General features: G+C 37.2%; 4 protein-coding genes across 7 annotated transcripts; 1 reads left to right on the forward strand and 3 right to left on the reverse strand.

Moving 5' to 3' along the window:
- Positions 1 to 149: 149 nt before the first annotated feature.
- Positions 150 to 3562, reverse strand: LOC135674674 (probable methyltransferase TCM_000336). Of its 3 annotated transcripts, XM_065184753.1 has the most exons (7): positions 3476 to 3562; positions 2609 to 2734; positions 2356 to 2515; positions 1823 to 2064; positions 1328 to 1741; positions 921 to 1193; positions 150 to 589 (listed from the first exon to the last, which is right to left on the reverse strand). In XM_065184753.1, exons 4-7 carry the CDS (start codon positions 1940 to 1942, stop codon positions 254 to 256), a joined length of 1143 nt encoding a protein of 380 aa, XP_065040825.1. In that variant the 5' UTR covers positions 1943 to 2064; positions 2356 to 2515; positions 2609 to 2734; positions 3476 to 3562; the 3' UTR covers positions 150 to 253. The 3 variants fall into 3 exon arrangements, with proteins under 3 accessions (XP_065040825.1, XP_065040839.1, XP_065040831.1); XM_065184767.1 differs by lacking the exon at positions 2609 to 2734 and having other exon boundaries at positions 1823 to 2515; XM_065184759.1 differs by lacking the exon at positions 3476 to 3562 and having other exon boundaries at positions 1823 to 2515; positions 2609 to 3447.
- Positions 3563 to 8209: 4647 nt separating this feature from the next.
- LOC135585502 (S-type anion channel SLAH1-like) lies at positions 8210 to 10044 on the reverse strand. 2 transcript variants are annotated; one of them, XM_065184785.1, is made up of 2 exons: positions 9021 to 10044; positions 8210 to 8598 (listed from the first exon to the last, which is right to left on the reverse strand). In XM_065184785.1, exons 1-2 carry the CDS (start codon positions 9844 to 9846, stop codon positions 8363 to 8365), a joined length of 1062 nt encoding a protein of 353 aa, XP_065040857.1. In that variant the 5' UTR covers positions 9847 to 10044; the 3' UTR covers positions 8210 to 8362. The 2 variants fall into 2 exon arrangements, with proteins under 2 accessions (XP_065040857.1, XP_065040864.1); XM_065184792.1 differs by having other exon boundaries at positions 8968 to 10028.
- Positions 10045 to 13792: 3748 nt separating this feature from the next.
- Positions 13793 to 17952, reverse strand: LOC135674706 (bidirectional sugar transporter SWEET2a-like). Its single transcript, XM_065184805.1, has 7 exons — positions 17733 to 17952; positions 17094 to 17130; positions 16785 to 17001; positions 16544 to 16702; positions 16322 to 16441; positions 16071 to 16195; positions 13793 to 14178 (listed from the first exon to the last, which is right to left on the reverse strand). The coding sequence occupies exons 1-6, from the start codon at positions 17812 to 17814 to the stop codon at positions 16088 to 16090; spliced, it is 723 nt and encodes a 240-aa protein (XP_065040877.1). The 5' UTR covers positions 17815 to 17952; the 3' UTR covers positions 13793 to 14178; positions 16071 to 16087.
- Positions 17953 to 21742: 3790 nt separating this feature from the next.
- Positions 21743 to 25111, forward strand: LOC135674716 (uncharacterized). The gene is made up of 5 exons (XM_065184817.1): positions 21743 to 21949; positions 22868 to 23010; positions 23182 to 23311; positions 23925 to 24116; positions 24638 to 25111. The coding sequence occupies exons 1-5, from the start codon at positions 21767 to 21769 to the stop codon at positions 24848 to 24850; spliced, it is 861 nt and encodes a 286-aa protein (XP_065040889.1). The 5' UTR covers positions 21743 to 21766; the 3' UTR covers positions 24851 to 25111.
- The last annotated feature ends 2353 nt before the right edge of the window (positions 25112 to 27464 follow it).

The following is a 27464-nucleotide window of genomic DNA, read 5'->3' on the forward strand; positions in this document are numbered from 1 at the left end:
TGCGTATTATTTGCGATGAATCATGCATCATTTTTGCCTATTTGCCATACTAAGTTTAGTCGAAACTGAATCAGCTTGTAAAAAGAACATTTTGGAAAAGAAATTTGGCATTGTCTTAGAGAAGATAATGCATCTTTGAGTAAATAAAATGTACTGGTAAATCGTACATCTACAATCTGAATACAATGAAGACCTGTAGATAAAAAGTTGACTTTATAGTAACTTTATGTGCTGATGATTGATTTTTCTTCACTCATTGTGTCTTTCTTAGAACAATTAGTAGGTGAGAACTTTTTATTTCTTCTTTAAGCATTAGTTGACTGAGCAGTCCTCCATAAACATGGAACAAGGTATCGATAATTGCTTCGCCAAAGTGGTGGCTGATCATTGATTCTTGTATGGCTCTAATGGCCATTGATGTGATTCTGGCATCCTTTAGAGGATCTCCAGTGCTTGTGCTCAGCTCATGAGTTTGTATGTAATCGATCGTAAAAGACCCTTCTCTGTGCACTTCATCTTCAATCTCCCTCGCCGACGGAGCATAAAATGGCACATTGTATGTATCAACCTTCTCTTCATCAATCATTTCCTGAGAACAACATAATTTGTGAGAGGTGGTATCATAGAAATGATCTAAGATGCAGTCTTCTAGGAATAGAGATATTGCTTTAGTTCCATTGCTACATTCTCCTGCCATGATCCTTGATGAAAATGTATTTAGATGATGTAGTAACATTGAAATTGACATAAAATTCATCTCAAAGAATCTAAAATGAAAAAAAAGAACTTTACAACCTCATTCGGAGGAGTATGATGAGTTGGTATCAATGCATTTCAAATAAACCAATCGAGTGAATAGAGGATAAATAGGTAAGGATTGAATGAACATAGAGGAAAAGAAGGCTAAGAATTGCACTCACTTGTGAGATCATAATGGCAAAAGACTGGTCTAACACTTCCCACAAGACTCTTGTGCTCTTATCACTGTGATCATCAGTTGTTCTTCCTAACATCGCGACAACCATTCGCCCACCGAGATGTAACTCTTCGGATCTTGATCTGAGAAAGAGGCTGAATTCTTTCTGAAACTGCTCAAAGTAAGCTAATGCAACAACAGGGGGGCTTGTGTTAGATATGTACATCTTCCCCTTGTTAATTGGCCTGCCATTGATGTCAACAAGCCCTGGAGGAACCTGCAAGAATCATTCTTGTTCTACAATTAAGAGGGAATGCAGGAGAAAACTCCACTTTAATTACTTCACTAACTATGGATTTCTACAACATATCAGAAAAGATATAGTTGTGAGAATGCACACTGAGAGCTAACCTGGGAAAGCCAGTGCAAGCTATAGCATGAGTAGATGAAACTGAGACTGTCTCTTGGAAACAGCCTGCCATAGAATGAACCAGGAGTTGCTGAAAAGTATACAGATGGAGCCATGCCTCCATGCAACTCGATGCCTTCTTTGAGCTTCTTAATGAACAATGGAAGGCTCAGAAACATAGAATTGAAGTCATTGGATGGAAGATCATTGAGGAACACCATGAATTCTGGTGCTGGCTTCGCTGACCGTCGTGCCATCACATGAATGGCTTCGATGATATCTCCGATTAGAGGCAGGGCATTACTCCCCGACGAGCATCCAAGATCAACAAAAGTGAAGCTTTCTGGCATCTCTGAAGCGTAAGCATCTACCGCTGACTCCACTATGATATGCTTCATGGCATCCATACTCTTCTTCTGAAGGAAGAGATAACAACTGGCATTAAGAAATCATGAAAATTTAGGGACATTGGTGGCTTTCTGAGGTAAGATTTTTACCTGTAGGGAACAATTTTGAGCATAACTGGCCTCATCCAGCCCTTCTTTCATGTGAAGAACACTCTCCACATCCATGGTGACAAGTTTGGAGGTCCTTGGAGGAGGCTCACAGGATACCATTGCTTCTTTAGATGTCAATTCAGCTTTAGATTTCCCTCCATCTTTTGTCGTCTACTTCTCCTATATCTGACTACCGAAGGATTAGATGTTGGATCACATGCTGAAACATTCTTAAAATTAATCTGTCAAAGAAAAAGCAACTTGTGAAGGGTCTGAGAGCCATTTCTCTCATGTCAAATTGACATGCTTGACCATACTATCTGTGTCAGTCCTAACAATTACAGCTCACATCTCCCATCTTTCATCTGCAAGTTACCTAAGACTTTCTTAACTGTTATTCTTGTCAGTCCTATCTATCACATCTACTATTTTTCAGTGTAATATGTGGGGCTTATATGAAGGAACAGTTGAAATATGAGATGAGATCGAGGGTATGATTGAAATGCAAGGGGATGGGCATTCTGGGAGTCCACCTACTAGAAAAGAAACCATGTGAATCACATTAGACCTCCCAAGTGGAGTCGGCATCTGATCATGTGAATCATGACTCATATCATCAGTTGTAGGGATGTCATATCAATTGTACTCACAATATTTCATAATGAAAAAGATATCTCATAATCACCTGCACCCCTGCAATCACAATATACTTGATTAGATGTTTGCAGAAATATGCATTAACATGGAATTCAAAAGCTCAATTTGTGCAGCAAAGACATCATCTACCATGGTTTGATCTTTCCATGTAACTTTACCAATTGTGCACTTTTGAAGCCAAGTTATTGTTATCAGGGCCCTGTTTCCTTTATTTGAGCACTTCCTAGCTTAAAACATTCATCCCTGTAATGGATCCTATGATGGATTACAATGGAGCATGATAGTAAGTAACAAGAACCATTGACCAAAATAATATCCAAGTAGCAAAACATCGACCATTAATCAACTCAGATATTATAGCAATTCAAATCTTGAAGGAATTATGAACAGTGACAAAGGTAGAACAAGCTTGAACAGGTTATAGTAGGTGTTAATGGTCAAAAAGTTAATCACTAGTTACCCTTCTTAATTGTTCTGGAAATCATTGCAAGGATCATAATAGCAATTAGATTCAAACCATGATCAGTAGATGATACACCCTGGTATTTGGAAGAGTTGAACATCATTGAGATAGAACTTTTTCTGTACAGTAAAAATGATCCTCGAAATATCATGACATGCATTTTTCAGATTTGATTTGATCCTGATTCCACCATTTTCTTTCCTTCTAATTTTCCCACTTAGAAGCAGCTGATGCTCTTCATACATATCAAGGAGCACCCAACATTTTTTGTTTCATGTCTCTGTCTATACATCATTTACAGTAAAATCAGCATCACACCATGTAGATTATCTGCTGCCATAACAATCTTAATTTTTCTTCAAGCATGTAAAAAAAAAAAAAGGCAAAAACATTTCTATTTCAGAAACTCACAAGAGAAAATACAACAAACAGAAAGATATTGTCTCTACCATTCACCTCCTTTGCAGAAACAAAATCTTAAGAGCTGAAATGATACCAATGGAAGCCAAACTTATGATCCAGGACACATATACCTTTGATTAGATTTGAGGTAATGGCAGAGATTTATAAGCATCCCATCCCTTGAGTGCTCCACAAGATTCATAAGGAGTGGAAGAAATGATGCACCAAGCTTTGGAGGAAGAGCAGAAGGGATGTCTGCCATTTATATAGAGTTGAATGGGTTCAGAATCATTTCATTTTGGGAGCAGATGGCAATAAAATATACTTCTGTTGTGTGCTTACTGTGAGTTTTCTTGATTTGTTTGCTGTGCTCCTCATGGCAGCAATGATGCTGCAGATTTAGTGCTTCACTGTTCATCTGCAATGAGAATCTAATTAGTCAAACCAAAGAATGTAAAAGGCAGAAGTCAAAGCTGACCATTGGTTGGCTGGAGTTTCACTTGCTCAACTTCCACAGGAGGAAAATAACATCATGACAATGCATCAATAGTGTTACTGCTTTGAGGTCAGCTGACCAGTAGGCTTCTACTTTTTAATTTCCTTGACTGGACAATCTCTTTTGTGTAAGTGAATGTTTTGGAGATGCTTTCAACAACCACCAAACCAACAACAAGATCAACTATATAAATCTTTTTTCATTATTAAGTAATATATAAAATTCTAGTTAATCAAAAATATTTTATAGTAAAATCTTCTTTCATCTCTTTCTATTTTTCTACACACCATTAACACTATTCGATTATTTTACATGTTTTCTTCTCTTGTTATCCCTTATTAGGTTTAAACCTAATCATCCACAGATGTATTTAATTAATCTTTCTTTATAACTTCATACAGTCACCTCAATATTCTCATCTTAATCATACTTATCTTTTTCTTTCTTTGAAAGTAAGGTAAAAATTATGGATTACACCTCTGTTCTCTTAAAATTTGCAAATAGTTACTTCATATGTTCTACAGCAACTTTATATCCACCACAATGATTATATATCATTTATCATAAATAAAGAGTTCATGCATGTTCATCTAAAATCTTAAATTTGTAGATAAAAATAATTTCTTTCAATTTATATTCTTAATTCTCATCTTTGAGTGCTGGATTATGCAGTTGATCCAAGTTCAACATATGAAGATTAAAATGTTCAGACAAGACATGATATATATATAATATAATTAGCTTTAAGATCATTGATTGAAGAATCTAATTGTGGGTTTAGTTAACTCCGGGAGACAAATCAGAGAGTGGAAGCCATTGTTTTTGTTGTTGAGGCTGACAGCGTTGAGAATCTTGTAGTGGTGGCCTGCGTCTGGTACCCATCGATACACACCCTCCACAACTGATGGCCAGCCTTCTCCACTGCTGTATGCCATATTCTACTACTACGTAGAGCTGACTTGTTCTTCTCTTCATAAAGGAAAAAGAAGATGAAAAGGCTAAATTAATGCCTTGGTAGATATTATTATTATCAGTTTTAGTGATTTGATTCTAAGACTAATTCAAGGCAGGCAATTTTTTGCGATAGAAGCATGTATGAAATAGGTAGATTTTGGGTCCAATATCTTTTAATCAGATTTGGGATAGATTTGAATAAGAAAGTTGGTAACTGAGTTAAGTTCAGAGTCAATTTTGAGTACATACATAATTGGTTCATGATGAAGTTTGCAGGCACTGCTTAGTAACATTCCTTTATTTAATGATAGCATGTCAGGGTATTTTTGTTACTTGCTTTATCTAAACCACTTAAATTGGAATTTAGTATCTTAATCATGTTTCGGCTGGGTTTCGAGGGGCTAATAATATTAAAAAAAAAATAGAATTCTTGATCTTTTTTCAATTGTGCCATAGATAAATTTGGAATTTCTCAGTTTTATATATATATATATATATATATATATATATTTATTTATTTATTTTCAAGTCCTTCTACATACTTTGCATGAGGTTTGATGGTATGGGTTGGATTTTTTAGTATCGGCATTTATCTGACCTGCTTAAACTGGATTTAAGTATCTCTTAATCTGGTTTCGGATGGGTTCCAGGAAGAAAATAAGTACTAAAAAATTTAATAATATATATACATGAGATTTAATTTTTAGGCTTAATTATAGTTCTCAATTTATTTATGTTTTGGGTCAAACTCATTTTTAGGCCAAGCCACACACTTCCATATCATCAGAATAAATACTGTTGTTCTTCTCTCTCTATATGTATCCATAGGATTACTAATCTAATAGGAAGCATGCATTGTGTGAATGGTACCAACAATTTATCAGCAGTGCGCAAGCAAAAAAGTCAAAGTCAAAAACTAAATGCAAATTGACATCAAATACTGTTGTAGAATTCACTGATACATCTCCCATAGCAGCGAGTCTTGACTTCTTGTGAGCATTGTAGCCAGTGGCCAAGTCAACTGGGAAAAAGCCTTGCAGAGAAGAATATGCCTCCTGCATTCTTTTCAGTGCTAGGAAGCTTTTGTTTCTCCTCTCCTCTTTTGTCACCCTAAGCTACCAAGAAATGCAATGTCTGCAATCTGCAATCTTTTTCTGTTCCTCTGATCTTCAACTTACCATGCACATGATACTTTTTAGAACCATCGGTATAATATGATATAGGTGATATTTACCGGTTCGACAACCTAACAGTAAGCCGATCAGAATAAATCGGACTGTTCAAGCCCAGTATAAGGCATATTGGACGGTATGAGCCTATTATAACCTATTTATACATATATATATAATAATTTTCTTGTTGTACTTTGTTGTGCTTCCTCCAGTAGAATGGCTACACAGTATGACTCATTCAGGTTGGATGGAAGATGACTATGATGAATTGTCTTGGTCATAGTATGATTTGGGGAGCTTGGAAAAATTATATATCCAATAAAAGCAAAAGTTTTCAAAGGTATGTATGTGATATTCTTTGTCCATGAAACAAGTCAAAAATGGTTCCCAGTTGTTCTTCTTAAAGAACTTATACAGATATGTAGTTGTGGGCCTGTGGCACTTCTGTTGATTCTGTTTGTTGTGCTCACAAAGAAATGTAGAGAAGCTACACTAGATTTTACTTTTTGGAGCACAAATAAATACTATGAAAATGCTGATAATGCTGTACTGAATGATACATTCAAATTTACTATTTGTGCCAGTTGAATGTGAAGAAAATAAAGAAATGTAGAGAACCAGTCAACTAATGTAGCAAGTCAATCTTTTAAATAAGAGGATATATGTGATTCATCAACTATTTTTGGGTAATTTGCTTCATCATTTTTATTTCATTAGTTTTTGTTCTTTAAAATCTGAATTATGCTACCTTACAGTAATACATTACCAAAATTAAAAAGTCAGATTTATTCTCTTAAACAAGTGATTTTTGATCTTGACTTGCTGTCTCAATACTTAATCTCTTATAACTCTCATTCCTGTAAATGAGCTTGAGAAAGAAACTAAATAAGCCCTTTTCTATCTAGATTTTATATTCAATGCATCCGACATTATACTCGACTAAAAATATTAGGCTACATCTTTTAGGAGTTAGATTCCGATCGATTAAATTAAGTTTTCGAGTTGGACTTACTTGGAAAAGATCCTTGAAAGAAGAGTATCAAAGTTCATGGTTTGGTCCCTGATTAATGTCTAAACAGTTTAATTCAGAAGCTAATTTTAAATGAAGAAAAAGTTTGTCAATTTTCACATCTTTATTATTTTTGCTAAATTTGTTCAATCATTTTTTCTGTACTATTTCTTTTGCAAGATATTCAGATTTTGAAGGTCATTTAACAGAGTGGATTCCGCAGGACCCATTCTTCATTAAGGATGACAAAGGTCATAGATGATGGAGCAGACTTCAGACTCTCCTGACACACAATTATATCCTTTAATCATCTCATTAATAAATGAAGCTTGAGAGTTAGATCCATCAACACAGTTAATTCTATCACACATGCAGTTTATGCAACTTACAAGCTACATTTACAAAAACCATTCTCAAACTGAAAGATAAACATCTGTATACTTGGAAATATACTCTGCATGCAGAATATATATGTTCATGCATCACTTGAACACATACAAGATACCTAAATAGTTACCTAAACGAGACTAAGTTGGTAGAGCTTTCTTTTTCTCTTTTGTTGTGGAAAGGTATCTCTCATACTACTGGTTTTATCTTGCCTCATGAACTGGGGATAAAATTTGCAAGCTGAAGGATGAGGTTGAGCTGCCTATTTTGCAAAACTCATCACATGGAGATCATCTGTTCTTGTTTGGTGGTGGAGGTTTTCTTAGCCACAATAAATTTCCTTTGAGTAATATTATTTGGCATCATCTGTTCTTGCAAAATACCACAAGGCTTGTGATGTATAACAGTAACCATTCACTCCCAAAATGAAGCTGCTGCAAAGCTGGGATAAATCCTCCCAGCCATTTGGCATTTCATCACTTCTAGTAGAAATTTATAATCAGGGCATCCTTGTTAATCTATGGTATTGTCCATCTTCTTCTTTTTTGTGTCCTTCTGTGGCTTTCAGCTGGCATTTAGGTACTCTAGATATATTGCGCCTCTCATTGACCTGCATATGATGCATGAATCCTTGAAATCTGGATGACAACAGTCTCACATGGATGTTGACAAAATCAGGATAGTTTATGGTGGAGATCTTATCCTTGTACAACTTTTTGACTTTGTTCTGCATTCAAGTGCGGTTCTTGCTTCACTTAGAAAAGTCACCTTCACATGGAGTACTGCATTCTGTACGAAGCCATTAGAGAGTCCAATAAGCACGTTTTCAGTGACTCTGCACATCATGTTCGTGGATGGAGATGGATTCCACAGTGGACACAAGAACATGTCCAAGAAATACAGAGAACTATTCCTCTCTGGCTTTAGATCGACATAGCAAATGCCAAACAAAACCAACATGTTGCATGAGCATCAGGGCGAACACGGCGGCGCGAAGGGGTCATTGCCGTGGGGAAGGAGGTCGCCGGCCTTGATCGCGGTGAAGACGATGAGGGCGACGGTGACCAGCACGGAGAGGACGGCGAGGACGAGCATGAGGGCGTTGGAGACGCCTCCCTCCACCTCCTGTGCGTACTCGGTGGCCGCCAGCGCCAGCACCGTCAGCGGGAAGGAGTACGCCCACCATGCAACGTTGAACCGCCTCATCGACCTCTTGAACAGAGCAGGCCGCGAGACCTGCACAGGCAGGCGATCGATTGCATCAAGGCATTCAACCCGATGTGAAGACGTATGAGCATGGAAAGGGATCGCAGAACTTGCGTTCTTGACCTTCTTACATGGACTCTATGAACTGTAACGTGTGTGCGACGCAACTCTACGTACGTCAAATTTAGCCGCGGGCTAAAGTAGTCGCGAATGCTAAAGATGATGATGATGATGATGTCCGATGCGTCAAATAAGATCTTTAGATCCTATGTTTGATGAATAGGTGGAAGATAGATTGAGAGACAGCGACAGTGTTTAGCTCCCTAGATTCTTTCTCAATCCAGACTACATGATGGCGATGCGTGGTGGGAAGAAATTGGCGAAGTAGAAGGTAATTACCAGGGAGGCAAATAGGAAGAGGGAGAGGAAGAAGAGCATCTTGGACCCCGTACCGAAGGATCCGGAGATGGAATCCCAGGCCAAGCTGGCCATGCTGGGGGCGGCGATGAAGAGGAAGAAGACGGGGCGGAGCATGGCGGGAAGGCTGTTGCACCCGACGAACCGCTGGTACAGCGTCACGAAGAGGACGAGGTAGTGCGCCATGCCGAGGGAGAACATACAGGTGGCGATCTCCTCCCACCCCATCCTTGCCGCCGCCCTCGCGCAGACCAGGTTCCCGATCACCGTGATCTGGCTCGTGGGGTTCGCCACCATCGACAGGAACTTCTTCCCCTCGGTGAACCACTGGCCGTAGATCTTGACATCGAACATGAGGATGGGAACGGAGAAGACCCACCAAAGCACGCGGTACAGAGCAGCGCCGGGGTGGAGGAAGGCGGGGGTGGACTGGAGGAGGAGGAGCCACGAGATCCACGGCGCAAAGAGGTAGTTCACGCCGACATGGTGGGAGAACTCGGCCTTGACGCAGCGGAACCGGAGGAAGCAGCGGAGGGCGTAGAGGAAGCAGAGTGCGACGAGGACGGCGAGGGCCACGGACCAGACGAGGACGTACGTGGCGGAGGGTAGCAAGCGGACGACGAGGCGGAGGGCCCGGGAGTCGGTGCTTGGCTCGCTGAGGGTCTTCCACAGTAGTGCCTGGCCGCAGAGCGACAGGCTGATGCGGAAGTAGCCGGCATGGAAGCCCCCAAGCTTGGACATAGCTTTCATGGCTACTACTGAGTCGAGCACTTTGGTCTGAGCTTTAGCGCTCGTAGCAGTAGTAGTAGTAGTGGCAATAGGAAGTTGGTGCTCTCTTCCCTCCATCAACGAAGACAACATAAGAAGAAGAAGAAGATGATGATGATGATGATGATGTTTCAAGATCTTTGTGGCTCGAGCTTGCGTTTCACTAGAAGAAGGTAGGTAGGTAATGGAGCTATATATACAGATTGAAGTGATCCATGTCTCTGCCTTGTTGGACTTTTGAGAGTTGATATGAAGCACTACACCTCCAAGTTGGACTAGAAAGGAAAGAAAAGGCTTATGGAAACAATATAATGAGGACTTTGGTTAGATTATATGGATATTGGGTCGGTCAAATCATTGGTCAACGTAGCATTCTAGTTTTGGATGTGATGCTGTTATCATCAGCATTGGTTTGGCTACCCATTGCCACAGTACCCAACTCCCCAATCTGCTTGATGATTGGAGAGGAGAGTGTGGGGCTCACATATAATGTGAAATTTTGCATATATATTGAGGGTTGGGAACCAAAAGTGTAGCTTCTGCAGTTGGATTTCTTAAAGTTGAATGAAAGATTAGGAAAACAAGAGCAGATGATAATATACATCCAAATTATATATATTATACTCAGATGAAACTTAAATATTTAGCTATAAGACTGTAACTTGGAAGATCAACTGGATCAATGACCTTTAAAGGAAAAGATAGCAATCTGTCCTAATTGATACCTACCAAAATCTTATCTTTCTATGATTTTATTAACAGGATGTTTGCTGTCTAACATCATGCTGCAATACATAACATTTATATGCATCATTTGAAAGTATATAATATTGTTTCATATCTTGGTTCTACTTTTCATATAGCAGGAGATACTGAACCAAAGCAATAGTTGTTCATGCACAAACAATATTAGTTCAACTAAACATTAAGTACTTTGCATTTTTTTCCTTAGAAAAAGAAAGAAAAAAAGAGACCTACATGAGCATAACAATAGTGTTTTCAGCTATCCACACTGTCCAACAAAAAAATTTGTTTATTTATTTATGTTACTTTTATGGTAAAAAGAAAAAGCAGAAAGTAACCTTAGGTTAGGACAGGTCATTTAGGATATGTTGATGGTGATTGTCCTTGAAAAATAGAAATGACCTAAAAGTGAAGTATATGTGATGCACAAAACCATATAAAATAACAGCAGTGAAGCCATGGGGGGTCAGTGCTCTGTCCATTGAGGCATGGAGGGATGAAGTGAAGTGGACAGCACAACCTGAGGTCAGTATCCAATGGCAGCAGCCATGGACTGTGACTGGTTAGTATTGGCTGAGGATCACACATCAACCTTTAAAATACCAGCACCAACATCTCTTTTTATGAACACAAACCTACATCCATTGTCCCCACAACTGAAGAAAAGTAATGTAAGATTTTTTTTTTTGTTTCTGATAGGTAACATTCATGAGATTCAACTTCAGCTACACACAAGTGTATATACTTGGAGAGAAAAAGATTAGCCCTATAAATCCAACTAGAAATAACAACACATGTTTAAAGTACAGAATACAAATCCTTTGATTCAGCTAAATTTCTTCTGTTATAGTAGGCTTTGGCCTAATCTATTTTTGCGACAAAAACAAATTGCTACTCAAGCCTGGCAAATAAACTTCTATGCAGCAGTTTGTAAGTTGACAAGAATTCTGGTTATTTTGTTCTTCTAAATCTTTATCACTTACCAAGTAATCCAATACTAATACTGTATCTAATATGTGCCAAATTCATTGATCACACTTGTCTTTTGCAAGAAAATTACTTGAACAAACATTAGAATCTCAAGTGTGGTGTATATCGTCTAATCCTTTCTGACAACTAAGTAATACCTGATATGTGCCAAGTTCATTAATCACTAAAAAGAATACTTGAACATATATTAGTCTCTTAAATGCATAGTCCAATCTTTTCTTCTTTTTCTACGAAAAGTTTTAGCTATAATCATAAGTGCAAGACAAAAAGGAAATCCATTGAAGATACACAAAGATCCAAAGTCTTCAAATCCATTTAGCCTGGTTAACAAAATATCTCTACTCACATCAAGAAAAGAACAACCAACAACTCATGGTAGAAAGGAATTTTAGAAAAGAGCAAGTTGCATAGTGCTTCATCAGCAGCTATAGAATCACCAACTTTTGCATAATAAAACAGAAGCTATTCAAGGCATGTTTCCGAAATCATTAGATCTAAGAAGCATATATTTCTAACAAATGTTCAGGACAGAAAGACCACTTTGAATCAAGCTAGGATGATGACTCATTTTTCACTGAGCTGATTAGCTATCAAAAATGTAATTTGCTGCTCCTGTAATCAAAATCGCCTTCAAACATTGAATATGGCGCATGCTCCCCTTGACCTAATTCTTACCAACTTCTCCAATAGTTTAAGTTGACCTATGAGATGGTCCACCAAGTTGATTTGCTATCTAATCCCCTGCAACCTAGTTCTCCAATAGTGCCTTCCAAGCAATGCCTTTAGAAGTGCTGCCTCCAACCAAATGTGTAGAAAAGTTTAGTGCAAAGATGATCTAGTGAGTCAACAATAAAGCATCTGTTAGTTTGGCAAGTCCCATAGTCCCACATTGGGAAAATCAGACTTGTTGTCTCGTCTTAGAACTATAAATAAGGGCCTGGGCTTTGAAGTCAGATGCACCACAAGAAAAACCTAAGTGTTTGCTTTGGTTTAAATCCATACTCGGTAAATAGTTTGGACTTATAGTTTGGTTTTTCTTGTTTAGTAGTTTCGGGTGTTTTATGGCCTAGGAACATCTTCCTAAGGCATTTGTAATTGTCCCTCTTTTGCAGTAGTAATTTACTCCTCTTTCGTTTGTGGATGTAGGTCAATTGACCGAACCACGTATATCTGGTGTTCTGGTGTTCTTGTCGCTTCTTTTATTCTTCCGCTTTATTGTCTTGTTGTGTTGCCAAAATTACCTTGTGGTAAATTTCCTCGGGCTAGCTCTAACAGCATCTTCTAAAGGTAATTCCTATCTCTTGTCTCATCCACACCCCAGACGAAACATGATTCATGATCTATTGATGACACAAAAGCGACTAAAAAGGGATCTGTCACCCAAATATGTCTACTTGTCAGACTTATTTAATATATTAATATAACATTTTACATGAATAAACATTATAAGTTAACGAATAACCAAATCAACCTAATTGTTGCTCCCTAAGTAAACGGACTCAGTCAAGAACCAGCTTGACATTTTTGTGTGTACATGTTGCCTGATGTTCAATAGGGCATTAGCCAAATTCTATACACTACATAGGATTTACTTTATGTTATGCACACTGCTTTCTACATGATATGGCCAACTCTAAAGATTGCAAGCATTTCTCATTCAATGGTACTATTCACACTAGAGCAAAAGATAATTATCTTGTCTAGAAATTAGGGCTTTATCTTGTCCAAATTCTGGACAATAAACTTTCAAAATATATGATGCAACCAATAGTGAAAAATGAAGAACAAGAATTGGATAATATTGCAGAACAGATATGCATGATGAACTGGGTCTGCAATTATGGATCCAGATTCCATGTCTTTAGATGTAATAAATACTTAACTCTGTAATGCACCATATGCCAGTTATTAATGAACTTACTCTAATTATTATAATGGCATCATCCGATTATAAACTGGCACTTATAAATATGATATCTTATTGTTCATTGGCATGGGATATAAGTTTTGCACAAAGCAGACATTGATGTCTAGTAACAGGTAAAGAAGACAAAATTAAGTGAAAGAGAGGTGGAAGAATACATGCAGATCCCACCTGGAAGGTTATCAAAATAATGTGCCTTACAAACCTTAATTTGCAAGATTGAAGAGAAATCCAACTACTGTGCACAGGTCCAAAAACAACTCCAAAATCAATCTGAGCTATTAAATTCTCAGACAACTGAAAGCAACCTAAACCGAAGCATAGAGAAAATCTGAACAGATACCAAATTTATAAATGATAATTAATTAACAAAGAACAAAATTGGGAGGAACATCTGCCTCTTTTTATTTTACTAAATACCAGCATTACATAACCGCTGTGCACTAGAATCTTACAATGAGATTCAAACCCTTGACCACTTATCTATGTAGATAATGCACTGACCACAAGGAGGTCTCCATGAAGAGACACTTCCACCTTATTAGAAGACCAGCCAAGCTGGTATAGTTAAAAGAATAATATTACATCAAGTACATTCCTTCTTTTTTAAAAAAAAATCCCCACCATACACACACAAAACTTCCAGACATCAAAACCCTTATGGAATACAACACAAAATAAACAACAATCACATTCAGACTTTGCACATGACGGCAGAACTTGTCCCTCGACAAAAGGCTTGATTTATCTTTTTTATCCAGAAGTAGCTGCAAATCAATAGCTCATTGTTCAATTTGAGAAAGCATTAAAATTTATGCTACTAGTGTTACATTGTTTATTTTGATTTGGTTCTTATTTTTGTTCAGCTTTGAGATATGTTAAATTTACATAAAAGATGTATGTATGGTTATCATCGCAAGTGTGCAATTTATACCACATTATGGCTTTATCCAAAGTGCTAAATAAGGCAGGTCAAATGCAATGGATCAATGTGATCAGGTTATTTCCTTGCCTCTGCAGTTTTGCTTCCAGACACTAATTCCAACAATAGTAAAATAAATTAAATGCCTTTAATTGACTCAAATATCAGGATATTTTTAAATATTTTAGTATAATAATTAAATAACTCTAATTCCACAATCTTTCAGGACTTCATAAATATTGAGATGGCTGAAAAAATTTATTCTTTTCAATAACATGCAGTTTTCTTCTATGCTATATCAAATTTTATATGTTGGATTCTTCTTTATTCAGTTATTGTCTTTATTTTGTTACACATCAATCTCAGCACAACATAATTTTTGCGGTTCTTTATCTAGACATTGGAGGGATCAAATACAATTTCAATTATTTTGATTTCTATATAGTGCTTGCAGATATCCAATTATGTAAACTTCTTGGCCTACTGATACTTGGCTTGCCCACATCTTTACATGCAACTTCTTCACAAGACTACATTGACAAATTAGCAACGTTGATTTTAAGATAATGTATACTCGATTGTAGATCTAGATCAAGATGAGCAGGTCATGGGTCAGATTAAGATGGGTGCTTAGATGCCAAACCAAGGGGGCTCAGTTTTTTGTTACCATGGTAGTAAATGTTATTCTGGTAGGCATCTCTATAGAATCTGACCTTTCTTTTGTCACCAAACACATTGTTCATCCAAAAGCTATTATGTGGTATGTAGACTGTGCAATAGGTTCACAATTTGAGGTCGACAAGGTGGATTTAGTGCGAGAAAATTGAACTTTTTTGCCTCAGGGTTGTTGGTAGAATAGGTGCTGCTGTACTTGTTAAAAGTACGAGTTGTGCAACTAGTGAATACTGCAGACGAGGAAGTAAGATATACTTAAGTGCCTCTTCTCAATGTAATCGTGGTGCTCTGCATATTGAAACCAGCTTAGAAGATTGCCTTAATTTAACTATATGCTCAAGACAGCCAACTATATTTTTTAAATCAATCAAAGACAAAAAGAATAGAGAAACAAGGAAATGAATAATAATAAGATTGCTTGATTGCGTCTTAAAACTCAGTGTAATGAAATCTCCTCAATCCTAGCTTGAAATCCTTTCCTTTTCTAATTATTATAAAAAAAAAAGCAGTCTTTGGAACTATATAAAGAAGCCCAAAAAAGGCACCCTAGTTGGTATCGATGTTGAGAATTAGAGATAATCATGGGGAAAGATGTCAAACCCAACAGGCCTAAGATTTCCTTTGAAGAGTAATGGTAAAGACACCAATATCCACTATGACACCTTAACAAACCTAGAATAGAAAAATTACCAAAGATCTACAAATCTAGATACATATAATTAAACAAATCAATGAGTATATGAAACCATTAATGAGGTTTGACAAAAAGGAAACAACATAAGTTTGCATGTATATTGAAATTTATTTTAATAATCTGACTCGAGTGATTCAACATGATATGTCATAATTTGGACCTATGTATCCAGATCAATGTTATGTTGTAGCCATCTAGGTATGCATGATATGTGTTATGCTAACTTACAAGCACATACTAAAAGTCTACGAGGCTTTAAAATATGAGAAAATGACAAAAATATGATATAATATATCTTTCTGTTTTTACACAATTCACACATAACAAAATTATGAAAGAACTGTGTGGAAATAACTAACATATTTAACCTTGTCAAGGCAGAACATCAGTGTGAAGCCACCAATGGCAAGCGAGACTCTTCTACAGATTTACTGTAATAGGCATACAGCAACAGTTGTACTACCCCCAGAACTGTTCCAATCCCATTTGGGATCTGAGAAGCACATTCAACACGAATAATAATCAATTGCTGAAAATGATATCATTCTGTGAACCTGAAATCAAGACTTCTAGTGTACCAGAATCGAATCAGTACATCCAAAATTTTCAGCGTTCTTACATATATGAAGAAGTCGTGCAATAGCATCCCATACGCAAAGAAAGAGATGCTCATCAAGAAGGTTGCAAGGGATAGATAGAAGGGCATGAACTCCACACTCCTAGTCCTGATCACCAAATTCTGGCAAGTAAAAACATAGGCAACAATTTAAATCATAGAGCAGGACAACAATTAAAAATATAGCAAATGAGATCTTCTGTGAATGACGAGAAAGAAACCTACGATGATAAATAATGGAGATGCAAACATGGAAATGAGTGAAGCAACACTTAAATACCCAACAAATATTTGTCGTGTCGGGTGGTCGCACAACTCAAGGCTCGCATATATGATCAGAGCAAAAACAGAGAAAACTCCTATCAGCAGTCCGGACATCCTCAACTGCATGAAAAACCAGAACAAAGCACATCAGTGAAATGACTACGAACAACTGGTCAAGAGAACCCTAGGAAACTATTCATACCCTTTTTGCAGAATCTGCAAATCTGATGAAGAGACTGACATAGGCTAATTGAAAAGCAGCACCGATAGAATTGACGGTAGCCACCAAGATCACCCCATAAGACACCCAAGGAAGCCCATACCACATACAGATCAAGCAGTTCAAGAGAGAGTATATATAGGGCAAGCCTGAGAACTGCTCGGTGGACTTGTTTCGCACAATTCTTTTGAATGTTGGCCTGAAGAAATCAAGAATATTCTCATGCATGTGAGCTCACATATACAACTGTTCTCGGAGATGAAAACAGGAAAATTGTTGAAGTATACTCACATTGGTGAGACAAACAATACGAAGGCAAAAACATTGCCTGCAAACAGAACAAAAATACCAGTAAATAACTATATACAGAGGTAAATTTGTTCTTCAATACAAGATAGGCAAAAATGTCTTAAATACCTCTATATGTACTATTTCCGTTTATTTATGAGGCAGTGTAAAGAAAAAAACAGGACTTTTAGAAACCTTCTAAGCACACAAGAATCGCATGCTCTTTAGCCTGCGAAAAGATCAAAATCCTCTCTGAAAGCTGCTGGCACCGACTAACTACGTGTATTCTTTTATGAAATCAACAACTCTAGCTTGTTAGCAGATAATTGTTAATCTCGTATACAATCCAAAAAAGGAAAGCTGCTAAGAGTTACTGGGGGCAGGGTGCAGGGTACAGGGTGAGCAAAAAGAGGTGCCAAGAAACATTCCAAGTATATACTCTTCGGAGTAATCTTTAGCCTGCTAAAAGACGAAACCCTTTCAGAAATCTGAACCCATAGTTCCTCTTTTCCCAATTAATTCTGCATATTTTCTTTATCGGAACAAACAATTCTACGCTTGTCCTCTTCAATCTCATCTGCTAAGATTCAGAAACAGGTTCATTGATTCAAGAAGCATCACTACGAGCTACCAAAACCTCACCAGCAATTCCAGCCGCATAAGTGCAGAAGCCATAGAAGGAGGAAGTGGAAGACGATGCCGCTGCGAAGTCTGAAGAAATCATCAAGCCCTCCTTTTTCTCCCTCCTCTCCCTGTACAGCTGTATTGTTCTTATCACCAAACCAAGAACAGTATCCCTCGTCTCTCTTCTCCCTTCTCCCGTTGAGCACAAAAATACATAAATCTTGGAGTGTGTTTCCAAACACGACTAATTTGATCATATTTTAAGGGGAACGGCATGGATTCCAGAACAACTCCACCTGTCAATGTCCCCTACAGGTTGCTTGCCACCATAATAAGCGCACGTTGGTGGAAATAGAGAGAGAGAGAGAGAGAGAGAGAGAGAGGTGACGGTGCGGGCAGCCTCGGGTGCGTGATCTTTGGGTCCGCGACTCTTTCCACGTGGTCGGTTTGGTTCGTGTGGAGGCTGTCGATGGACTTGTCTGTGTCGGTCAACCACGAGTATATCCAACGTCGATCCACTAACAGATCCGCTTCATCACAACCACAAATCCGCATGTTGTTTCCACATCATAATAGTCATCAACAACGGCGAATAATAGGATGATTGATGGATATACCAACGCATTAATCAACATATATATATATATATATATATATATATATATATATAAAATCATATCGAGAGGAACTCATCATAATTAAATACCTTAAAAAAAAGAATACTATTATAATCATAATAAGCGCTTAAAGTTTCAAGGGGCAGTAAATGATACTAAATCATCAAATTTTGTAATAAATATAACTGCTAACCTTAAATTTAAAGGGATAAATATGAAAATTATTATTTTTAATTATTACTCCTTTTTCATAATTAATGCTGATATTTTATTTTTTTTAAATTAAAATTACTTTTGACTTTCGATCACGTCTCTTTGATTGCTCATCTTTGTAGTTATCCTCGTTGTCGTTCTCATCCTAAAAATTTTTATGAGAATAAATAAAAAAAAGAATACTAATAAAAAATAAAAATTATATATGTGGGTTTTGGTTGGCACCGACGACGTGGCTGGTGACGTGTAACAGAAGAAGTTTGGAGAGGTTGACGATGAGTCATCGCGTGGCATACTGACGTGGAAGACAATGATATGTGAAGGTGAGATGGAGGAATACAGCAACACGCAACAAATGCATTTGAATCATGTGCTGGATTTAGATGGGAACGATGACGGAAATCGTGTACTCCAGTGGTTGGACGATTGACCAAGAAACCATGAAATCAATTTCCAAGTATGCAATTTCACATGCATGCATGCTTGGAAAATAGGCATGGAAGATTTTGAAGATGAAAAAAAACAAAAAAAAAGTCATGTAAGAAGTTTTATTTTTATAAATATTTTGTTTAATGGTTTTAATTTTATTCATGTGAAATGCATACAAATATCATTACCAAAAGTATATAACATTATGATATTTATTTATGATGATAATATCATATATTATTTAAAAATAATAATATATTTTTTAAATTAAAAAATAAGTGATGAAGATGAGATTCGAGCATTATAAAAATATACTCTTATGGTTAAATCACCTATGAATTATAATAATTTTATTAGAATCAAGTCGACATTGGGAGGGAGAGGATGAATTAGTATCTTCGATGGGTCAATTTGTCTCTGCTGATCGAAGCTAATCCTATATTATTCAAAATATAGATTAGGTCATAACATTATAAATTGATCGTATCATCAAAATTTGAGATTCAATAAGTTTAACTAATTCTAACTCTTAATCAATAATTAAAATATTACTTAGGGATAGTTTGAAACTATTATGAATTATAATAGTTTGACTAATATAATTCAACTCTGAACAAAAACTTTTGCAGAAAAGAGGGTGTGCCCTATTTGGCACCTATCACATGCACTCATCCTTATTGAATTGACTTCAACCATCAAAGATAAGAATAATCAAAGCATGTCATTGAGATGTACAAGCAAATCTAACTTTGTTATACTCCACAAGATTCAATTTCTCATATTATTCCCTTAGAGTAAATGCATGGTGAGTGGTCCACCCTATCTAACCAATGTGCATAATGAAACACATGCAACATTTTTGTTTCATGGATGTGACCCCCACACAAAGGGATGGGCATTGGAAAGAGATGTGTTCTACCCAAACAGTATGTGGCCAATGATTTGTCCTTGGTTGGAAATCCTTGTGTCATTTATCTCCTAATGTTCTCAGCACATCGAGAGGCTTTTGAATTGATGCAGTGTAGATGTTTTATGAATTGGTGGAATGCAGGATACATTAATCTAAATTAATCATTTAGAAAATTTAATGAATTAGAATATGGTATGCATTATTAACATGTAATAAAAGAAAGCATAGTACAACCCAAAACTTCCTCCAATTGGATTATATGACTTCTTCAAGCATTGAGAAAAATATTGGTGGATTACTTTATTATTATTATTATTAGTTCTAGCTATGGTCTTTTAATTTAAAAGAGAAAAAAAATATATTTTATACGCAAAATTCCCTTTCTAGTTGAATACCCTAAAAAAATTTACATTCATGTCTTCGAATATGTTATATATTTTAGAAAATTCCATTCAAGAAGGATAGTATGGTTGGTTGATAAACTTAGAAGGGTCTCTAAGTTGGGTCAATTCGAGGCTTGTAATCTTAGAATAAACAATTTGTACACTGATTAAAGCCCATTAAGAGGTCATTTAAAAATTTAAACTCAAGAAAACAACAACAATTGGAAGAACAATTCTATTGATTACTTACATAAAATGTAAATCTAATTTTATGTATGTAAATGTTGTGCAGTTCTATGATCTTTCCACATGAAAACACTACTACTAACATTGTATATATTTATTAAAATATGTAAAATATGCTTAATTAATTCTTATCATCATAAGATAGAGAGGCTTTATGGGTGTTATTATTGATAAAAGTTGGATAACAGTCAAAGCACATTATTGCCAGAATTTATGACTTTTTGTGTTTATATGTGCATGTATACATGTTAAAATTAAACTTAGAAGGATAAATAATAATTTCAGTGTTTGAATAGTTGGTCAAAAAGAGATTATGATCCAAAAAGAATAGAATTCTGGTTTGTATTAACTCATTAAAAGCTCATTATGATATTAAAAATATCAAAATTATTTTTTTATATCATTTTTGAAGGTGATTAATTTAGATTTTCGAAATAATTACTATTTTAATATTTAGAATAAAAATATATCCATGCATATATATATAATATACTATCATCAATTAATATATATATATATATTTGGAGTCTGTAATTGTGCAGAAAGGAGTATCAAAACCATTTTTGCCTGCAATGAATGAGTGCATACATTGAAGAAGTGAGCAACTCAGGAGAAGACATGCACAGATCTGCAGGTGAGCTGCTCTCTTCAGTGGGTAAGACTTTTGTTCTGATGCTTTAATGAATGAGGCCAACATGGATTGATTACCAAAATTAGTTGCAATGAGGACATCACATCACACTAAGAAAATGGTCTTCTAGCTTAGAAAAGCATAAGGTGTCTGTCAGTGAAGGTGATTAGTCTCAATCACTCTTTTGGTGATCACTCTCAATTGCTTCTGTTGGAATTGTTCAAAGCCTAATGTCTTGGATGAAAGGATTCTAATCTAACAAAGACTTCTAATTTCTAATTACTCTTCTCCTTTTCCTTCTTCATTTGATATATATATATATATATATATATATATATATATATATATATATATATATATATATATATATATATATATATATATATATATATATATATATATATGTGTGTGTGTGTGTGTCAAATGGATTATGGAGGAAAGGTAGATATATATATATATATGTGTGTGTCAAATGGATTATGGAGGAAAGGAGACATCTGATATACCGTCCGATATGCTTTGTGATGCGTGTGAGTTAGTAACCTATCATTGTCGAGCTACCCACTCCAACTAACCCCCGTGGAGACCTTACACTATAAAGTGCGAAGCTTGGAGGAGCAAAAATGGCGTCGTCTTTGGTGCTGAGGTCGCTCACTTCCTCTTGCTCCGTCGCCTTCGGAACCCGACGCTTCCTACCGCATCTCTTTGGGGCCGCTACTTGCAGATTCTTCGCTCGATCCATGGCCGCCGACTCCGCCACTGCTTCCGGCCCCTTCCGGAAGGTTCAGATCCAAAGAGACGACACCGTGAGTGCTCTCCTTCTTTCTCGTTACCTTTTTCTTTCCCTTTGCTGATTGCGTTCGCCGGAGCCCGCCATGGAGGGCGATCGAGGCGTGTAGAATGGGAAACGTCTAGGTCTTTTCCAAAATTGTTTTGTTCTTTTTTACGCAGGGTTTTCCGAGGTTATCGAATCTTGATAGGTTATTCTTCCTGTAATTTTGTCTAGATAGATTGCACGAACTTGGGGATCTAGTTGTTGTCTGATGCATTTAGTTTGGTATTTCTCAGCACGGTGCATGTTTGATGAAATTCCTGACCGCTTTGGAGAGGGTTAAGTATGCGGTTGATCGGTTGATGTTCCCTTCTCATCTGAAATATGATAATTATCCACGGTCAGATGAAATTTTGGAGTGAGAATTAGCTGAAAGACAATTAAAACCATAGAGTGCATGCTATATTATTTGCTTAATTATACTAAAGGGCGTACCCGGCTCCCACCAATGTGGTGTATGGGGAGGTCAATGTACTCAACCTTACCAAAGGCCGTCTCCATGAATCGAACCTTGGTCTTCATTTGCTTAATTATGCTACTGGAAAAAAAATTATATGATATTGAAAACAAATATCTTGAGGAATTGCATAGAAACTTGATTCTATCTTTTTTTAGCTTTATTGTGCTTGTAGTGGCTTCTCTATTTTATGTCAAAAACGGAGCTATTTCAGAAAGTGTTTATCGAAGTTAAATACCAGATTTGGGTTATGATGTTATGATTAATGAAACCTACCCTCGCGCGAGAAACTCCTGAATCTAGCCAGACCTTGTCTGTAAACAGAATGCCTTACGTAGTTGAGATACATGCTTCCTGAAAATAATTCACATTTGTGTAGAGTTTTTGTGGTTGGCTATAACGTTGATAGTTTGGTTCTTGTTTCTTCATCTCCAGACATTTGATGCATATGTAGCTGGCAAAGATAATGCTCCAGGGATAGTAGTGCTGCAAGAGTGGTGGGGAGTTGATTTTGAGATCAAGAACCATGCTTTACACATTGCACAAATGAATCCAGGTTATAGAACTCTTATTCCAGAGTAAGAAATCTGATGCCCTTTCCCTTTTCTGGTGATGGATTTTTCATTCCTTGGCCAGTCCTTCATGTTTCATAACCATAGTATGATCTTCAGTAGCTGAATTTCCATCTCTGTTGTATTTTAGTTCTGGGCATTGTTTCTGCTTTGACTTATCTTGCTTCCATTTTTCAGTTTGTATCGCGGAAAGCTTGGTCTGGATGCTGCTGAGGCACAACACTTGATGGAAGGCTTGGACTGGCAGGGTGCTGTTAAGGACATACGTGCTTCAGTTAATTGGCTTAAATCAACTGGTTCATCAAAGGTGCTGGTTGACAACTTGTGTTTAATGAATTGATGATGCTGACAACTGGTTAATGAAAGTTACAAATTAAATATCATTAGTGCATTTGGGACCTAGGAGTTTGTTTACTTCTTGCTTGCCACTCCACCTACCACAAGCATGGATCTTTACAAATAAAAGCTAGTCACGATATATCTTAATTATGATTGACATATTTGTAATTTTATGTTGACCTGTCTGCACTTCGGGTTGCATTCCTCGTCGAATGCACCATTAATGAAGGCTCTGAATACTTCTTTCACTCTTTCCAGAATTTTTCTGGCAACCATGCTATCTATCTGGTAATGGTACTTTTCTGTCCATGAGGGAACACTCAAGTTTTGATGAATATCCTGTACCATTTGCTCTTCTTTTATCTCATATGTTAGGTTAGGTGGCTATGACTTTTACTGAATATCATATTTAAGTTATGAATTGTGCATGTTACATACGAATGGCCCTCTTCCTTGTTATTGAGTTTCAGGTAAAATGACATCTTAGTTTTTTCCCTTTTTATGTGAGAAAAGCATCAAGCATTCTGAATTGCACCTAAGCCTAAGCATTATATTTTATTAGCTAAGCTGTCTGTTCATAGGTTGGTGTGACTGGATATTGCATGGGAGGTGCCCTGTCTATTGCAAGCGGAGTTCTGGTTCCTGAAGCTGATGCTGTAGTAGCCTTTTATGGAGTTCCTCCACCTCAACTTGCTGATCCATCATTGGCTAAGGCACCTATTCAAGCTCATTTTGGGGAGATGGATAACATTGTTGGATTCTCTGATATCAGTGTATGATTCTCTTTCACATGTCTTAATTTTCTTCTTATTGTCTCCTTTGTAAACTGATAAGAAAGTTTTTCATATGACCATTAACGTTTTCTTTAGTCTTGTTATTTTGGAAGAATCTTATCACATGCATTTTTCTGATAATCGTGGAATGTATCATCGATCATCTTTTGCATTTTTTTCTCATTAATTCACTTTGTTTTAATCATGAGACTATTTTTCTATTAGAGTTCTTAGAATATGATTAGAATCTTTTACTCACAGTATGTGATAAATACATAGCGAAAGTTTAGGGATTTGAAGCATGTCATTCTTTCAGCTTCTGGTCACGCAACACTTTTGTCAAATATGCAGTCACAAAAAACCATATATACAAGAACTTTGTTTCATTGTCTAAAGCATCTAATGTTGCCTGATTCCAGTTACTTTCCCAAGTATAACGTGGTTGTACTCTACCCATAGTGTTTCTAGTGCTCATGAAACAAAAGGTAATCCACTTCCCTTTTCTTTTATTCTTTCACCAGGCAGCAAAAGCATTGGAAGAGAAGCTAAAATCCTCTGGAGTTCCGTATGAAGTGTATATTTATCCAGGCTGTGCTCATGCGTTCATGAACGCTTCTCCAGATGGCATCAAAAGGAGGAAGGAAATGGGAATGACTGATGACGACCCTGCAGCTGTTGAATTGGCTTGGTCTCGCTTCAGTTCCTGGATGGGGCAGTACTTGCTGTCTCCGTAAGTCTCTCCTGCTATTCCATCATCTGATCTATCGGGGTGTTTAATTACGAGGGCTAGTTTTGTGGTACTTGGTGTGAGATCATAATACCCATATGGGAGACCTTTTTATGAAAGAGACCCCACATCCAGTATGTGGGGTTGTGTGAGACATATTTCTTGTGCAGTTTGACAGTAATGGATAATTCTTACAAACAAGTATGTGTTTGAGTTGTGAGTTGCTACTTCATTATGATCTCAATATATCTTTGACTACCTTATCATAGATGTGACTCAGTAACTGTGTCACCAGTTTCTTGCTGCATCTTCCGTGGTATAGATTGATAGGCATTTCACATGCTTTGTTCATCAAGCACTGCATGTAACATTTTTTTTATGATGATAATGTACATTAACATTCTTGTAGAACCATTTTGTTGGATTCAGGCTTCATCTTTCCTGGTATGATGCAAGCATGGATAAGGCTTTCCAGATTTCTTCCCTAAGTCTTCTGATTTCTGCTCCACAATCCATAGACCTGTATATCTTCCTGCAAAACTTACACACACACACACACACACACATTAATCAAACTTAAACTCTAAATCATATTCAATTTTAACTGTAGTAATCTGATTCAATATTACTTTTACACTTGTAACAATGAGAACAAGGTGAGGCATCTTACCTGGACACGAGACATAGGAAAACGATGGAAGGAACCACATATGACATGGCTCTCTTTGCTCTCTCCATCTTCATGTCCTTTAGTTCCACTCGGTGACTTGGAGATGCCCTTCTGCTGCTTTGTTCCATAAGCTAAAGTTCAAAGCTAGATGGCCAACTGTCTATCCATTCTTCACAAAATTCTTACGGACAATGACCTACGAATTATGAAGTCCGGAGACAAAAATAAAGAGAGAGATGGACTCTGCTGTTCATCAACAGTCAGTACGGAGAGAATGATGGTTTCATTTAATCACGAGAAAAAAGATATTCAATATCCATGCTTCACCAACCTTGGCTGTGTATACGTTTCTAGCTTCAGAACAATGACCTACAAATGCCATATAATCATCAACAGCCAGTTTCATGAATGCAAGAAGGTCCGGTATGCCCTATGCGGTTCATGGAAGAAAAGGAAAAGAGAGATTGAGGCAACATGATGCATCCACAGTCGGTCTCAAGAGAATGATATGATTGCATCAGCTACTGTGAAGCGGAAAATATTCAAGCTTCATGCATGCTTCAAGAAAGTGCCGCTACCATGGGGAACATAGCGAAAACGAAAGAGGGTTTGACGAGTGTGATGAGTGCATTAAACTCATACAAATGTTGTGTTTTGAGTTATCATTTCATTCAGCATCAGCTTCTTCTCAAGGAAGTCAATCATGCTGTGCTGGAGCACCATGTAGCTGCTACCAAACTAATTCCTCGGACAAACAAGAGCTGACAGCATTAGAAGTTTCGAGTCCGCAAGATTGAGCGCAAATGGTTTGTGTGATTGGTGCTCCGCTGGTTCTCTGGACAAAGACCAAAGCGTGGCACAAGATGATCAAAGGAGTGATTCTTTCATGCACTCCATGGCTACCAAACAGAGAAAATGGTGAAGGTGAAGAGTCCTCCGATGATCCATTTGCAGCAAAAACCAGTGATAGAAGTGGGGGCTGGCTTCAATTAAGCATGACCTAGCTATTGGACCTTTTCTTTGTAGTGGCACTCTGTGTCTTGAAAGGACCGGTCCACTAACCAAGTGGAAGATAAGGAAGGCAAGAACAGGATTTCAGCTGTTTGATGTGGCCACCATTCTCAGATCTTCTTCTTGTCCTTCATGTAAGTACAGCTAATCACCTTCAAATGACTATATATATATAAATACACCACCGAGAGCTTCAACTTACCACAACTCTTCATCTTCAAATAATTATATGTATGGAGAATCACTTGAAGTCTCAAATAGCAAAGATAGTGCTCCTCCTCCTCGTACTCCTCTTCATTCCTCTTGTGCCTGCATCCATAAGGCCTTGCTACCTCTTCTTTCTCCTCAACATCCTTATCCTTGCTCTGGGCGTCGAGGCCGGCTTCCTTCAAATGATTTCTGAGCCTCACGACGAGAAGAACATAACGACGTCCATTGCTACTCCTCTGACCATAGCAGATATGCTTGATTGTGCCTTCCATGAAGGGACACTGCATCCGTTGAAGGACTCCGATGGAGAGGACGGAGACGAAGAAGAAGAAGAGGAGAAGTGGGAGGACATTGGAGAGCTCAGCACGCAGGAGCTGTTCACAAAGTGTGAGGCATTCATTGGCAACTTCTACAAGCAGCTGAGGACGCAAAGGGAGCAGTCGTGGAGGAAGATTCATGACATCAGAGCCTTCTGACGTTGAACTGCCACACCCTTCGTTGGCCGTGCAAGCTTTGGCTTTCACCTTGTAATATATATATATATATATATATATATGTTTGTGTGTGTTCTATGTACGATAGAGATAAATTGTGCATACGGTTGATGCATTCTTGATGTTCTATGTTGATCATATGTCACAAATGATAGAGAAAAAGAAGCCTGAGTTGTTGGTTATACCTTATTGTCCATTTAATTTATTTCTCATTACGTAAATAAACCATTTATCTA

The sequence above is a fragment of the Musa acuminata genome, chromosome BXJ1-1 (assembly GCF_036884655.1).
Source record: "Musa acuminata AAA Group cultivar baxijiao chromosome BXJ1-1, Cavendish_Baxijiao_AAA, whole genome shotgun sequence".
In the NCBI taxonomy this organism is placed as follows: Eukaryota; Viridiplantae; Streptophyta; class Magnoliopsida; order Zingiberales; family Musaceae; genus Musa; species Musa acuminata.

Bases quoted from the DNA above. Each gene is read 5' to 3' on its own strand.
- LOC135674706 (XM_065184805.1), bottom strand. From the start codon at position 17,814: ATGATTTCTTCAGACTTCGCAGCGGCATCGTCTTCCACTTCCTCCTTC. The intron at 16,703-16,784 runs GTATGAATAGTT...TTTTTCATGCAG, and splicing joins TTGCAGATTCTGCAAAAAGG to TTGAGGATGTCCGGACTGCT. The intron at 16,196-16,321 runs GTAAGAACGCTG...TGTGCTTCTCAG, and splicing joins TGCACGACTTCTTCATATAT to ATCCCAAATGGGATTGGAAC.
- LOC135674716 (XM_065184817.1), top strand. From the start codon at position 21,767: ATGGCGTCGTCTTTGGTGCTGAGGTCGCTCACTTCCTCTTGCTCCGTC. The intron at 21,950-22,867 runs GTGAGTGCTCTC...CTTCATCTCCAG, and splicing joins AGATCCAAAGAGACGACACC to ACATTTGATGCATATGTAGC. The intron at 24,117-24,637 runs GTATGATTCTCT...TTCTTTCACCAG, and splicing joins TTGGATTCTCTGATATCAGT to GCAGCAAAAGCATTGGAAGA.
- LOC135585502 (XM_065184792.1), bottom strand. From the start codon at position 9,846: ATGTTGTCTTCGTTGATGGAGGGAAGAGAGCACCAACTTCCTATTGCC. The intron at 8,599-8,967 runs GTAATTACCTTC...CTGCCTGTGCAG, and splicing joins TCTTCCTATTTGCCTCCCTG to GTCTCGCGGCCTGCTCTGTT.
- LOC135674674 (XM_065184767.1), bottom strand. From the start codon at position 1,942: ATGGTATCCTGTGAGCCTCCTCCAAGGACCTCCAAACTTGTCACCATG. The intron at 1,194-1,327 runs GTTAGCTCTCAG...TGATTCTTGCAG, and splicing joins GCTTGCACTGGCTTTCCCAG to GTTCCTCCAGGGCTTGTTGA. The intron at 590-920 runs GTGAGTGCAATT...TGTTGTTCTCAG, and splicing joins TTGCCATTATGATCTCACAA to GAAATGATTGATGAAGAGAA.